This window comes from Mastigoproctus giganteus, chromosome 3 (assembly GCF_048544385.1).
Source record: "Mastigoproctus giganteus isolate SK-2022 chromosome 3, ASM4854438v1, whole genome shotgun sequence".
Lineage (NCBI taxonomy): Eukaryota > Metazoa > Arthropoda > Arachnida > Uropygi > Thelyphonidae > Mastigoproctus > Mastigoproctus giganteus.
Genome location: NC_143577.1, coordinates 235,111,567 through 235,125,461, shown reverse-complemented (window position 1 = coordinate 235,125,461; position 13,895 = coordinate 235,111,567). Strand labels below are relative to the sequence as shown.

Genomic DNA, 13,895 nt, shown 5'->3' with positions numbered 1-13,895 from the left:
TTAAGAGTTTGATAAACTTCTGGCACTCCCCTCATTGAATAACTCCTCATGTGTGAATGTAGATGCAAAATACTCATTCAGTTTATCAGCTACATGAGCATGATCATCAATAGTCAATCCATCTATGTTAAGTGGTCCAATCTGATTCATCCCTTTCCTTCTAGAGTTTACATAAGTAAAGAACTCTTTGCATCCTTTGTGAAGAATTTCTTGTATTCTGCCTTCGCCTGCCTAACATCCTATGTGACTTGATTACAGACTAGTTTATATCTGCCACAGACTTCTGTGTCACCTGATACTTTATATGCATCCCATACATTTTCTCTGCCACAAGCCTCATTAGTTCATCTGACATCCATTTAGGCCTAAACCTTGAATAGTATTTCTTAGTTGGAATGAACAGCCTAGTAGCCTCCAAAATTAAGTCCCTGAAGGCTTCCCATGTAGAATTCAACGTTGGTAACATCATCATCAGTTGATCCCACTGTACAGAATTTAAAAATTGTCTGAGACCACTGTTGTCACCTTTACAAAAACAAAAGCCCTTCCCTTTAGCCTTTATGGTAGTTACATCCTTAAGTAATTCCCATATCAGTACATTCTGATCACTGCCACCAGTGGTTCCTTTATCTGCAAATTCATAATGCATGAATAATCACTGCTGACAATCAGATCAAGTGTACTCCCTCTGGTTGCCTCTCGAACATGTTGCTGTAGAAAACAGTCATCCAATAAATCCACAAAAGTCTTGCTAGTGTGCGAGTGACCAAACCACAAGTTCCAGTCAATATCTGAAAAGTTAAAATCCCCCATTATAAGACATTCTGATTTACTGGCCCACTCTATTTCTCTGCACAATTGCTCATTATATTCATCAGATTCATTAGGCCTGTAACACACACCTACTCTCATTTTTCCTTTCCCACTGCTTATGTCACACCAAACAGACTCAACATTGCATTGTCCACCAACATCAATTGGATGCACTTCCTTAGATTTTATGTTTTTTAACTAACAGCATAACCCCTCATCCCTTCCTGTCCTGTCTATCCTTTCTGTACACATTGTGCTCCCCAAATTCCAATTCTGCATTGCTTATGTCTGTGTGACAACACATCTCTGATATCCCAACAATATCTGCATTTGATGTCTTGACTACTACTTCAAGCTCATCAAATTTATTAACTATACTCTTAGCATTGGTGTACATGCAAGTATACATGCACCTGTTTCTATTCTTAGTTACCCTAACACAGCTCATGTATTTATTTGTTCCACTATGACTCCAAGCAGTCCTGGAAATCTCCATTGCCTTGCTTTCCAGGCTGCTGCTCATTCTAATAGAAGTGCAAGAATCACTTTTGCCTATGCCTGCAGCCACTGTTAACCTTTTAGTCTGTGTATCCCTCCAAGCTAGCAGTTTTCCGACCCAGTTTTACTGTCATTTTTTGAGAAAACAATTTCATAAATGAACTGTTGATTGCTATTGCTGAGATTGTTTTTGCAGAGACAGCAATGATGTGTAGCCCTTATGAACTGGATTATTATTGATCTTTACACCATTACTTGAAGACTATTGGTATATAGTGTAGCTGTCAGTAGAATTGTCTTTCTTGATGAATATACATTTCATAATATTCAAAATAAAAATTGAATATACTAATTTATATTCATATTTATTACATAAATTGATATTTAGTTCAATATATTTATTTATAGATATTGATGAATGCAAGGAAAGTACTTCGCTTCCCTGTGGAGATGGTGCTCAGTGTGTAAATACTATAGGCAGTTACGAGTGTCGTTGTCCAGCTGGCATGAGTGGAGATCCTTATGGATCAGGATGTATAAAGAGGATTGATGTGCATGATGACAGATGCAAGAGTGACACTGACTGCCTCTACTTTGAAGCATGTGATAGCGGTGGAGAATGTTATGGTATGTAAAAAATATAAGATTTTTCAGTTTATAAATTAAAGACTACAAATGTAAAATTCAGATGTACTTCTACTATATGTAGAAGTACATCTGAATTTTAATTTTTCTTACTATAACTAGATGCAGACCCTGTTTAAATTAACAATTTCTATGATGCAGGATATTATAATTAATTAGGTAGAATATACCATTTTTATAGTTAATGATAGCACATTACTTATAGCATTATATAAAAATAATAGCAGTTTTATAGTAATAATATAATGCATTAATTTGGTAAGCAAAGCAGCTTATAATCTAGGTGTCCCAATAATATTTTACATAGTAAACAGTGTATTACCTACTAAACAATATTTTTATGTGTCATTGCTAAGCACAATACATTGAAACATACATACACTGGTGTTCAAAGAAAGTGCATCACCTAGGAATTTCACATTTCTAACCCTTTTTTGTGATGATATGTTACATTAATGACTAGCATCACGAATAGAAATATAAACAAAAGATATTTATTAATAGTTAAGGCAAAGCCAAGTAATATTTGACAGGTGCTTTCAAAATATTCCAAAATGGGCATTTGCAACCTTTATACAACAGTTTTGGTGTATAAAGTATTGGTGTATTGTCCAGCTGAAATGCGACAATTATGGCTGAAATGTTATCAGAAGCCCTCAATTTGCTTCAGTTTATCATTTTAAATGGAAAACAAAATGAAAAGTTCACCAAGTGCAAACTAATATTTAGTTGAACAGCCTCTGGCCCTGATGACAGCAGCACACTGTCGAGGCATTGACAAGATCAATTTCTGAAGATAATCAACTGATAATTCATGGTTCCAAACACAAATTATGAAGTTCACAAAGGGTCTTTGGTTTCTTTTTGGCAACTGCAGATTCCACACAATTCCAACAGTTCTCTATAGGATTCAAGTCCGGGCTGTTTCCTGACCAGCTAACAGTTGTAATGAACGATTCTTCCAACATTTTTTCACCTGTAACAAATGTAAATACATTACTGTCAAACCTCTAATGCAGAAATGAAGCTAAAGTAACTACAGAAGTGCCTACTGTAGTTACTTTACACTTTTCGCCTCGTGACAAGGAGCAGAGTCATCCTGAAAGATGCAGTTATTTGGCAGGTTGAAATGGTCTCTAATGGTTGGCAGCAAATTGCCTTCCAATATAGCCAGGTATCCATTGGCATTTATAGAACCTTTTATAAACTGCAGGCGATCTACTCCGCAATACAAAATGCACCCCATATCATTTGGCTAGTAGGGAATTTCACTGTAGTGAAATTCCCTACTAGCCAGAAAGGCACCATACAGTCTGGATGATATTCTTGCTATGCAGGTCGAATTTCTTCTCATCCGAGAAAATAACTGACTTCCACTGTTCAGGGGTCCATTTGACATGCTCCTTACACCAAATTAATCGGGCTTTTTAATTTTTTGTGTGAGGAGGGGCTTCTTCTTAGGATGACAGGCTACAAGTCCATTTTTGAAGAGGCGTCTTCTGACTGTTACTGCACTTGCTACCACTCCTGTATGTTCTTCTCATTCTCTTTTCAGCTGAGATGAAGAAGCTTTATGGTTTATAAGGCATAAGCGCTTCAAAACGCAGTCCTATTTTTTTTTTTTTTTTTACCCCCTGGGGCTCACATCTGGTGAGATCCTGAGTTAGATATCATAATTCTTCTCTTTCTTGGTGATTCCCTTCTATTTCTGACTCTCTCTCTCTCTCTCAGGGGTAACTCAAATTTTTTTTTGGGCTGGTGCAGAAAAAGCCTCAGGCTTCCTTGCACCATATGGCTAATTATAATAATAATAATAATAATAATAATAATACAGGAAATATTCAAGGACTTCATCTTCAAAGCACAAATGTATTCATTCCAGTGCTCAAATTCATGAACATAAAATTTCTCAAAAGAATGACAAGCAACATTAAGAGTTAATTGAGCAAAGCCAACAGGTATGGAACAGTTACAAACAATCACATGATTCTGATTTGCGTGAATATTATAAGAAAATATGTAACAAAGCCACTGATAAGATAAGGTGAAAGCTGAATGAGAAAGAACTAATAAAGGGGGCGCCTCCATAGCCAGGTGGGAAGGAGCAGCAGTGCATAGCACACGCTTCTTGATTAGACTGGGGTTCAAGCCCGTCACCACCAAATACGGAGGATGCGGAAAGGTCAGGGAATGACCACCGCATATTCCGGAGCAATATGGCCTTAGTTGCTAATGCTCCTAAAAACCAAACAACAAACAAACTAATAAAGGGGGAGAGCCAAGAATGGGGATAGGAAGTTCTTCTCATATGTGAGTACAAAATAAGAAGAAGCAAATCAAATAGATCCCTTAATTAGTTGCATTATAAGGTCCATAGACTGCCTGCCCAGAAAAATTTGCAGATGATTTGAACAGATACATCTCAATAACATATACAGTCGAAAGCAAGCTTGTACCTCTGGGGAATGTTAAAAAGTCAGACTGCTATAAATAAATGATAAGAAGTGATAAATAAATGATAAGTATAGATTATCCCATTCATTATATTCGGACTATTCTTGGCCAACCAACATACGATATGGTTGTGAGACTACAGAAAGATTTCATCTTTATAGCCCGTGGCAGACAACACCTGAGGTTTGCACATAGATGCAAAGCTAACAAGATTATACCGAAAGGGTTTCGGTACAAACAACCGTTTTCTAATGAGCGTATGGGACGTGCCTGTCGGAACTTCGGCTTCAAGACTCTGTGCATATGGATCGGCTGCCTCCACCATGACATACAACGTGCTTCAGCGAGCAAAGCAGCCCTACTAGCCGACCTTAAGGCTCTGATTCCCGATCCTATTTACACCAATGTAATCAATACTTTATGTTACCAGGCCGTCAGAGAATCAGATCGTTATTGTGACCGACAGAAACGTAAGTTCAATACTTTAATTAATGAATCCCATCAATTTCGTCGCCAGCATAATGCCCCTTCCACAACTTTCACGGATTTCATATTGAACCTGAGCAGCAAGCAGTTATCTGCAGAACAAATAGACTTATTGACCCTTGGCATGACATTTGCCATTCTTCCAAAGTACCCACCGATCACCGACATCGCCTTGGGTGTGGAAACATGTTTATCACGCCTCCCAGAAGATGTAGCCAAAGCAATCCGCTTAAAGACTGCAGCAGTTCTACACCGTGCTCGCCCCGTCTCTTCAAACCTCAGCCGTATGCAGATTTCTACCTTCAAGGCACTGAAACAGGATTCATCCATCGTCATTCTACCGGCGGACAAAGGCCGTCGTATGGTTGTAATGAACCACGCTGATTACATGGCGAAAGCCTTACTGCTTTTACGAGACACTTCCGTCTACAAACCCTTAACCGTTAACCCCAACAGAGTATTGGAACGATGGGAGTCAGAGGTGAATATCCTCATCAACAGTTGGCTCAAACAGGGGAAAATAACGCAGTCGACCCGTAATCACCTCCGTGCCTCCGGGCCCACGCGGTTTTACGGCCTGCCGAAGGTACACAAAGAAGACACACCACTAAGACCAATTGTATCCTGCTGTGGATCACCGACTTACGAGTTGTCTAAGTTTGTCTCGAGGCTTCTTTCTCCTCTAGTTGGCAAGACCACCTACACCGTCTCCAACAGTATTGAGTTCATAGAAAGGATCCACACTATATCCATCTCACAAGATCAAGTCATGGCATCGTTCGATGTAATATCACTCTTTACCTCCATCCCAGTGGAACTTGCCATCTCTTGTGCAAAACAACTCTTAGACAATGATGAAACCCTTAGCGACAGAACTAGACTGACGCCTGATGACATTTCCGCCGCCCTCAGACTGTGCTTAACAGGGGGTGCAATCATGTTTAACGACTCAATCTACCAGCAGGTACATGGCACAGCCATGGGTTCCTCTGTCAGTTCGGTCACAGCAAACATCGTGATGGAGGAGTTAGAGGGACATGCTTTACACACGCACCAGATCACATCGCCTTTTGGTGTCGCTATGTAGACGATGTGTTCGTAGTTATCCCTAGAGACTCAGGTCAGTGACTCCTAACCCACCTCAACTCACTATCGCCCTTCATAAAATTCACGATTGAGCTGCAGTCGAACAACACTATTCCATACCTAGATACCCTTGTCCGGCGCGAAGACACATGCTTGAAGACGACAGTTTATCGTAAACCTATGTGTGCTGGCCAATTTACCAACTTCCCGTCAGCACACGCGCGGGGCCACCTCCTCTCCACTGCCCGAACCTTGCTAACTCGCGTGTGGACACACTCCAGCTCCGCAGATGAAAGACGCAAAGAGATCACCAGGGTCAAAGTAGACCTTACGAGGTGTGGCTATCCCATCGACATCCTTGACAGGTGTGATCTACAGGCACGCGACAACGTGATGAGCAACGCCAACAGTGACGAGTCATCCACGAGGGCATTTATCCCATACTACCCCAACCTGTCACAACAGATCGGTAGAATCCTAAAATCACATGGGATAAAGTGCATCCAACTCCCAGGCAAGAAACTGCGTTCTCTCATTTCCAACGTAAAAACACCCGTCCCCACCGCCGACCGGGCTAGCCAGGTGGGTAAAGTGCCTGCCTGGCAACCCAAAGGTCGCGGGTTCGATTCCCGCCTCGGGCTTGGATCAAAGTACTGCAAAAACCTTGGGAGGTGCACTATGGCCACAGAAGCTGATGCGCCAACAACTACCAAACCAAAAAAAAAAAAAAAAAAAAACCGTCCCCACCCTTCTACAGAGCGGTTTGGTCTATCGCATCTCTTGCCGTGACTGCACTAGCTGCTACTTTGGAGAGACTGGACGTCGACTCGAGAAACGTCTCTCAGAGCATAAAAGGGCGATCCGTTTGGCAGATGTGGAACACTCAGCTATCGCCGAGCATGTCTGGACAACCCACCACGACATTAACCCACACCGTGATGTCATGGTCGTGGACAGGTCCCACCATTACCTAAGGCGCACCTGGTTGGAATCGTTAAACATAAAATGCTCGGATACCTCTTTGAACAGGAACAGTGGTTGTCAAGTTAACCCCATCACAGAAACAGTAATTCTGTCCATAGACAAACGCTGGCCATGTCACCACCATACGTCACAGCCACAAACATCAACCTCAAACAATTAGCCACGCGCCTCACGCACCATCCTGGCAGTGCACATCTCTATTCCAACTGCCATTCAAAGTATTTTTCTATCTGAAGAAGGCTGTCCACTCAGCCGAAAACTAATTAATTGTAATTTTAGTTTAGTTTGCTCTGAGAAAATAAAAATAAAAATTTTCTTAATAGATTATCCCTCTGTATAATGACCTCAGATAAGTTTTTATTAGAAAAACTACTACCATTATAGGAGGGTGAGACCCCGGGGAGGATGGTATATATTCAGTTATAATGGAAAAGGCTGCATGTGAGTTTATCAGACCCTGTTGGAAATGTTAATGAGCATGTAAACTCCAGGAAAATCCCCTTTGACAGGAGAAGTACTGATGTCTTCCCAGTCACCATGTGCCGGCACTCAACATACAACACATGTACAAACATTTCAACAATAAACACACATTTTCCAGCATTGGCTTCTGCCTTACAGATGCTACAGCGGCATATAGGGGAAACCCTTAATTACAAACAACACTTTGAACTTTGTCTCCCCAGTCCACAAAGGTAGTGAGTTTAATTTCTGTGTTAAGAAAGATCATGGATTCTGTGATGAAGGATATGATTCAGGACCACCTGGATAAGAATGGTATCTTTAATAAATCCCAGCATAGTTTTGTTAAGGAGAAGTCATGCTTATTACATGGAGAAGTCAATTATTACTGGTAAATTACTGTAACATAGTCATTAAACAATTGCATAAAAGTAAATTTTGACATTATATATCTTATTAGCATTAGCATTAGCAGAGGCATATGATGCAAGAAAGCAAGCCTATTCAGCATCAGCCAAAAAAAAAGCACAACCACTACTCCCATTTCACCCCTCCGTTCGTTCAAAATACCTGTCCAGCTGAGCCTTAAATTTGTTTAGGCTATCAACTTCAACAACAAGTGATGGAAGTCTATTCCACAAACCAACTGCCCGCTGGCTAAAGGCAAATTTCCGAACATCTATCCGACACCCGTCCTTCCTCAATTTGAATTTATGCCCTCTCAGGTGATTATTCTGAGCAAGAGGAAGAATCCCATCGGCATTGAGCATGCTCAAGCCATTCAAAGTCTTATACACCTCTATCAGATCACCTCGCCGATGCCTAGTCTCCAGACTCTGTAATTTGCAAAACGTAAGCCTTTCTTCGTAAGAGCAACCCTTTGTTCCATTCACTAATCTTGTTGCCCTTCTCTGTACTTGTTCCAGCAGCTCTACATCCTTCTTGAAATGAGGCCTCCAGACCTGTATACAGTAGTCAAGGTGTGGCCTGACCAATGCCTTATACAAGGGAATAATCACATCCCTATCCCTGCTAGAAAAATTCCTGTATATCATTGACAAGACACCATGAGCTACTCTTGCAGCTCGTCTGCACTGCTCAGAGAACTTCATATCTGCCTGCACAATTACCCCAGGTCCTTTTCATTCTCTACCACTGTCAGCGTAGTACCACAGAGTTGATACGTTGATCTGGGGTTACTGTTTCCCATATGTAGTACTTTACATTTGTCAATGTTAAACTTCATTTGCCACCTCTCAGCCCATCTGCTCAACCTTTCCAGATCCTGTTGCAGCAGCATAGCATCAGTAGTGTCCTTAACAACCCTGCCAACCTTTGTATCGTCTGCAAACTTGGACATTAAGCTTGATATACCATCTTCTATATCATTTATAAATACAGAAAACAACAATGGACCCAACACTGAACCCTGAGGAACTCCACTAATAACATTAGTCCACGTTGAGCAGTGTCCATTGATTACCACTCTCTGTCTTCTGCCACTCAACCATCCCTTTATCCATAGCAGCAATTTGCCTCCAATGCCACACTGCTCCAATTTGTGCAGCAGTCTTCCATGCGCAACAGTATCAAAAGCCTTTCTAAGATCCAAATATATAATATCAAAGTTATTCCCTGCATCCAGTTCTTCTGTGACTACATCATAGTATCCAATCAAATTGGTCAGACAAGACCTGCCCTTAACAAAACCATGCTGTGTCTGAGCTATAACTGAATTCTTGTCCAGATGATCCTGCAGTGCTTCTTTAACCAGTGCCTCCATTAATTTTCCTGGAACCGAAGTTAAACTAACAGGTCTATAATTACTTGTGTCAGCCTTTGATCCTCCTTTGTGAATTGGGGTTACATTTGCACATCTCCAGTCTATGGGTACCTCCCCTGAGTCCAAAGAAGCTCTCATAATTATGGCCAGAGGTTATTTAGGGATGGTATGAAAAGCTTTACTAAAGTAAAGCTTTTCATACCATCCCTAAAATGAAAAGCTTTACTTTAGTAAAGCTTTTCATATCTTTTTTGCTGTGATAGGGGAATTTGGAATTTATCAATAGCACATAAAATATTATGCTAAATTTGTAACACTAAGATTAAACTAAAATATTAAAAGTATTTCACTGAATGTCAATTTGATATTTTTTATTGATAATTTATGTTAATGCAGATGTTTGCTCACGTGGTCATCCTTGTGGACAGAATGCCATTTGTAGAGGTGAAAACCATAAGCCTATGTGCAGTTGCCCTCCTCGCTACACTGGTAGTCCTGCAGTACACTGCTTCCATGGTAAGTACTATTTGTCAAATTAATTTTAAGTATATTTTCTAATATCAGTTAGAATGATAAGGAACATAGGAAATTTAAACATAGAATTTAAGTACTATTTTTATGCACACCAAAATTGACTTATTTTCTGTTGCATTTTCAGTATTTTGTTTCAATTAAAATTTAAATACTGAAATGTTTAAAATATAATGCTGAACGGAATACATTTTTTTTTACAAAAACAAGATTACTACACATTGTGATATCTCCTTTGGTTTATACTTCATATACCTAGAAATAAGATCAAAATAATTAGTTGTTTCAAGAAAAAAAAATTAAATAAAAGAATGATTCTTACAATTTTGAAAAATATTTATGAAAATCAAAGTCATTGTCAACAGAACTTTGGGAGGGGAGATGCACCTGATGGAATTTCATAGCTGTTTAACTAAGAATAAATACAGCGCAACCTCAAAATAATGCAGGTGTCAGGAAACAACTTTAGCACCCACATTAAAAGTTAAGCAGTTATTTAACACGAATACGCAATAACTAAAGATTGACCAATTAGCAAGTGTTTTCTATAAGGGAATTTCATTTGCATGAGTTTTTAGTTTCTTTTATTTTGCCATTTTCTATTTTCTGCTATTTTGCCCTCAGTGGATGAAATGGGTTAAACTTCATTACTTTAGCTTTTTTTAATAATGCTGTATTTTAAAATAAAAATATTAAACAGCAATGCTTATATACTTAAAAAATAAAATTTCAAAATTGTTAATTTCTTATAATGATCCCATGCTTCTAAATATGGCATATTTGCAGGAAATGCAATTTACAGTGTAGTGCATAAATAGAAAGTAAGAAACAACTCAGTTGTATAATCATAGGCCACATAATCTAACAGCTGCCATAGTTGAGTGGTCATGTGCCAAGGTACAAGTTAAATTTTTTTCTAACATCCCCCTGAATCAGGCAATTAAGGTATCACACATAAGCAAAAACCAACATCTCAGAAATCATTTTACTTAGGAAATAGAGTAAAATGGCTGTGTTGCATTCTAGATTAGACTGTGGGACTTTCCTTCCTTCCTCAAAGATGTACTAATTTGGGATATAAAGAATACAAGTGAATTTTACAGTTCTGCAGTATAGTTATGGAGAACACTGTGATCAGTAATCACAAATTGTTCATCAAAAAATTTGTGAACATTTTGCATTGTGCTTTTAACATATTTTGCCATTCTAAGTGTGATTTCATCATTGATATTAATTTTGATATGATAATTTAGCATGGTTAGAAATTCTTATGACAGTATTAGAAAACCCACCCTGCTCTGCAGGCAAGCAGACCATTGCCAGCCATAAGCATATTACTGAATAGATTGGGAAGGGAGGTGGAGGGTAGAAGAACTCATGGCACGAATTTAGGTATTCCTGAATGAGAAAAAAGTGTAGGACAGAAGAACTAGTGAGATGAATTTACAACTTCATCAAATGAAATTACACATCAAAATGATTAATTAACAGGCAAGTCATGTCAAATTAGTCAGTAAGCAGATATTAGAAAATATATCTGCTTAGTGAAAAATTCAACCTATCAGAATACTGAACCTACCTGCATAGCAGGTTCAGTTTCCTAGTAATAATTAAAATCTGCCACTGTTTCATCAGCATGACTTGTAAATTGTTTGAATGACACTATACAAGAAAACAAATATTTGGATAGAGTCTGAAGATAAAAGAAAAAATAAAAATAACATGCTTCATCAATGAATGAATTACATTGAAACACTACATTGGTTTTTTTATCTCAGGCTTGGCATAAATTAAATAATGTCCAAAGGTTAACTCAATTAACCACATTATACTGGCCACATTAATGCCAATAATTACCATGCTAAACTGTCTGTGCATAACTACTAACAGTCAGCATGCTAAATGTTCCATGCTGAACCTGCTAACTATAGGAGGCATGTGGATTTTGTATGTATAGAGAGATAATATTAGTGAAATGAAATAAAATTAGATGAATGAGGTTTTTTTTGTTTTGTTTTTTATGAAAACCCCAAACACAAGAGGTATTAGAACCTATAGTACTTGGTACCATGCTTGGGTTGGAGGTTGACAAGACAAAAGAAGATATTTGTTGACATTAGACTTCAACTTCTGTAAACTGTAATTTTCAAGAAATACGTACGAAGGAAGGTTGTTCCAGAAAATAGCAGTTGAATGAATAAATGAGGAAGATGAAAAGTTGGTTCTGTGAGTTTGAAGTTGGACAGTAAATGGATATTGGCTGGTGGCGGCATGTGTTCAGATTGTTTTGAAAGAAAGAAAGCGGGAATAATAGAAGCCAATTCAGAAGAACAGTGCCCATGAAAGTATCTGTAGAAAAGGCATGCAGCAGAAACAGTACGTCTATGAGACAGTGAGTGGAGAGACTCTGTTAGAGAGGAGTCATTAATTAACCTAACTGCCCTCTTCTGAATGGAATCTAGAAGCCTGAGAGAGGTTTTGGGGGGCACTGCCCCAGATGTGGGAACAATATTCCATGGTAGGGTGGATTTGCAATTTGTACAGAGTGAACAGCTGTTTGGAAGAAAAGTAAAAAGAGAAAGAGAAAACCAAGTTTTTAAATGCAGAGGAAGCAATATTTGTAATGTGCTTGTGCCAAGAGAGATTAGAAGTCAGGATAATCCCCAAAAGAGATATATCAACTTGCCTAGAAATCGGAGTGTCACCAAAGGTAAACATAGGAGCAGAAGAATCCTTTTTGCGAGATATAAGACAAGACTGAGTTTTAGAAGGATTAAGTTGTCTTTGCCCCACTGGAGAAATACCTGGAGATCGGCATTTAAGGAATTGGTAGCAGATATTCGAGAAGTTGAAGCTGATTGAGCAGGGCAAGGTTTCTCAAAATGGAATGTGGAATGTAATGTGCTATCATCGGCAAAACTATGGATAGGATTTCCAGTCAGTGGAAGAAGGTCATCAATATACAAGAGGAAAATAGTGGGGGAAAGAACCGAACTTTGGGGGACACCAGCATTAGTGGAGAAGTTAGAAGACAGAGAGCCATCTACCATCACCCTTAGTGAGCTATCAGAGAGAAAACTGGATAACCAATTACAAAAAACAGTTGGAAAACCATAAAATGGAAGCTTGTTTAGAAGACCTTTATGCCAAACACAATCGAAAGCTTTTGAGATGTCAAGAGCAACTGCTCGTGTTTCACCAAACTTTTCCATTGAATTTGTCCATAAATGAGTAACATAAGCCAGAATATCACCAGTGGATCGACACTAACGGAATCCATACTGGCAATCGTTGATCAGACGGAAGGTTTCTAGGTAGTTTAAGAGTTGGCGGTTAATTGATTTCTCCATTACTTTAGAAAGAGTAGAAGTAATTGCAATGGAACAATAATTGGATAGGAGGAATTTGTCACCCATTTTAGGAACTGGCTGGATATGGGCAAATTTCCAAGCAGAAGGAAAAACACGTTTTGGAATAAGAAAGTGAAAAAAGGCGGCAAAAATAGGAGTAAATTCATGAGCACAGGTTTTGAGAACAAGTGGAGAAATACCATTAGGACCTGGAGCTTTCTTAGCATCAAGATTTATCAAAATCCTTCTGACATCCTTTTGACGGAAGACCACAGGAGGCATTGAATGGAGTATGTTGGGAATGGTGGGAGGTGTTTTACCAAGATCATTAATACATGAGTTGGAAGAAAAATGGGAAGCTAACAGGTCAGCTTTATCCTTGGTTGAAGTGACAACAGAACCATCTGGTTTTGACGGAGGTGGAAGCAAAGATGGGCAAAAGTTCTGGCCAATAGCTTTGGCAAGAGACCAGAATGCTCGGCTACCATTAGGGCAAGAAGCAAGTTTTCTACCCTTACCCTGTTCAAAATCTAGTTTGGACTGATTAATAACTGCTTTACAATTGTTGCGAGCTTTGGTGTAGGCAGAAAATGAAACTGAAGAATTGGAAACAAGCCAATTACGATATGCAACATTCTTCTCTTGAACAGCCTTAGCACATTTATTGGAAAACCAAGGTTTAGATAGAGGAAGAGATTTTAAAGTGGAGTGCGGAATAAGGGATTCCATTCCTACAAGAATAATTTCACTGACACGATCTGAGCAAACGTTGACATGAGAAGTTTTGAAAAAGTAATTCAACC

The 13,895-nt window shown here is 39.0% G+C and overlaps 1 protein-coding gene across 3 annotated transcripts in view; it reads left to right on the top strand.

The window, feature by feature from the left end:
* LOC150088897 (uncharacterized) overlaps positions 1-13,895 on the top strand; it is a 599,507-nt gene that overhangs the window by 553,194 nt on the left and 32,418 nt on the right. For all 3 annotated transcript variants that reach the window (XM_090369705.1, XM_090369706.1, XM_090369707.1), the window contains 2 exons: positions 1,720-1,938; positions 9,608-9,727. In XM_090369705.1, coding sequence (XP_090225831.1) covers positions 1,720-1,938; positions 9,608-9,727 — 339 coding nt within the window. The remainder of the gene's footprint in view (positions 1-1,719; positions 1,939-9,607; positions 9,728-13,895) is intronic.